This window comes from Geospiza fortis, unplaced genomic scaffold (assembly GCF_000277835.1).
Source record: "Geospiza fortis unplaced genomic scaffold, GeoFor_1.0 scaffold66, whole genome shotgun sequence".
NCBI lineage: Eukaryota > Metazoa > Chordata > Aves > Passeriformes > Thraupidae > Geospiza > Geospiza fortis.
The window spans coordinates 7,474,083-7,475,056 of record NW_005054312.1 but is presented as its reverse complement, the minus strand read 5'-3'; the positions used below and the strand labels follow the sequence as shown (position 1 = coordinate 7,475,056).

At 46.2% G+C, this 974-nt stretch overlaps 1 protein-coding gene across 1 annotated transcript in view; it reads right to left on the bottom strand.

Annotated features, from left to right (window-relative positions):
- The window catches only part of PAMR1 (peptidase domain containing associated with muscle regeneration 1), a 55,473-nt gene extending 54,699 nt beyond the window's left edge, over positions 1 to 774 (bottom strand). The window contains exon 1 of the mRNA XM_031055812.1: positions 601 to 774. Coding sequence (XP_030911672.1) covers positions 601 to 673 — 73 coding nt within the window. The 5' untranslated portion in view covers positions 674 to 774. The remainder of the gene's footprint in view (positions 1 to 600) is intronic.
- Positions 775 to 974: the final 200 nt, after the last annotated feature.

The window sequence follows — 974 nt, the reverse complement described above, 5'->3', positions numbered from 1 at the left end:
TGAGTATAAAAAAGATCATTCTGCTTTAACAAGGCTTCCCCTTTGAGAGAATAATATTGGAAGAGCTAAATCCCAGATTGGAAACAATGTGTGGATTTTGTTTTCTTTTTTTCCTTCACTTTTTTCTCCCTTGCCTTCATTCTTGGTGTTGAGGCTGGAGAGGAAAATCTCTGTCTTGCCAAACTAAACAAATTACGCTTTACAATTCAGAGACTTAAATGCCTCTTTTTATCATCATATCCGTAGCATTGAGTGTTGAGAAAATAAAAGGAGTAATAAGCAAAGTGATTGCATACCTTTTTCTTAATGGCCATTGGCAAACACATTCAGCCAGTTGTTTCTCTTTAAGGCTATTAAGTTTGCCTGAAAATCATTCCTGGGTAAACCTAAACACACACACACACACACACACACACATACACACACTCCATGCTGACAAGAAAAAAAGTACATAAAGCAGAGCCCTTTCTTTCTGTTATTGCTGTCCCTGCAGATCTCTCTGCTTCCCATGACAGCGCATGAGATCAAACCCCTGTGATCACACTGAAGGAAGGGGGCTCACTCGACCATGCCGGGAACACACACGCTCTCTTACAGTACCTCTTGGCAAGCAGGAGATGAGCAGGAGCTGGAGAAGGGTGAGTCCTACAAGTGTCCAGGGTGCTGGCTCCATGCTGCCCAGGCCAGTGCAGCGGTGTGACTGCTCGGGAAGGGAAAGCAGGCGAACAGCTTTTACTGGGACCTCACCAGCTCCAGGCTGCGAGGGATCTCGGATTTCAGACCTCAGCACGCTCCCATCCTCACCAGAGGGGAACTACCTTCAAGAGACTTCTCAGGCGTCCAGAAGCACACGTCACCCCAAACCTCTCCAACTGCTGCCTTAACCCTTTCTGGACTCTGGCAACAGATCCTTTCTGTGATGGCTTTATTGGCTCAGTGCTAGCAGCTTTCCCTATGCAAAGAAAGCTGTTTCA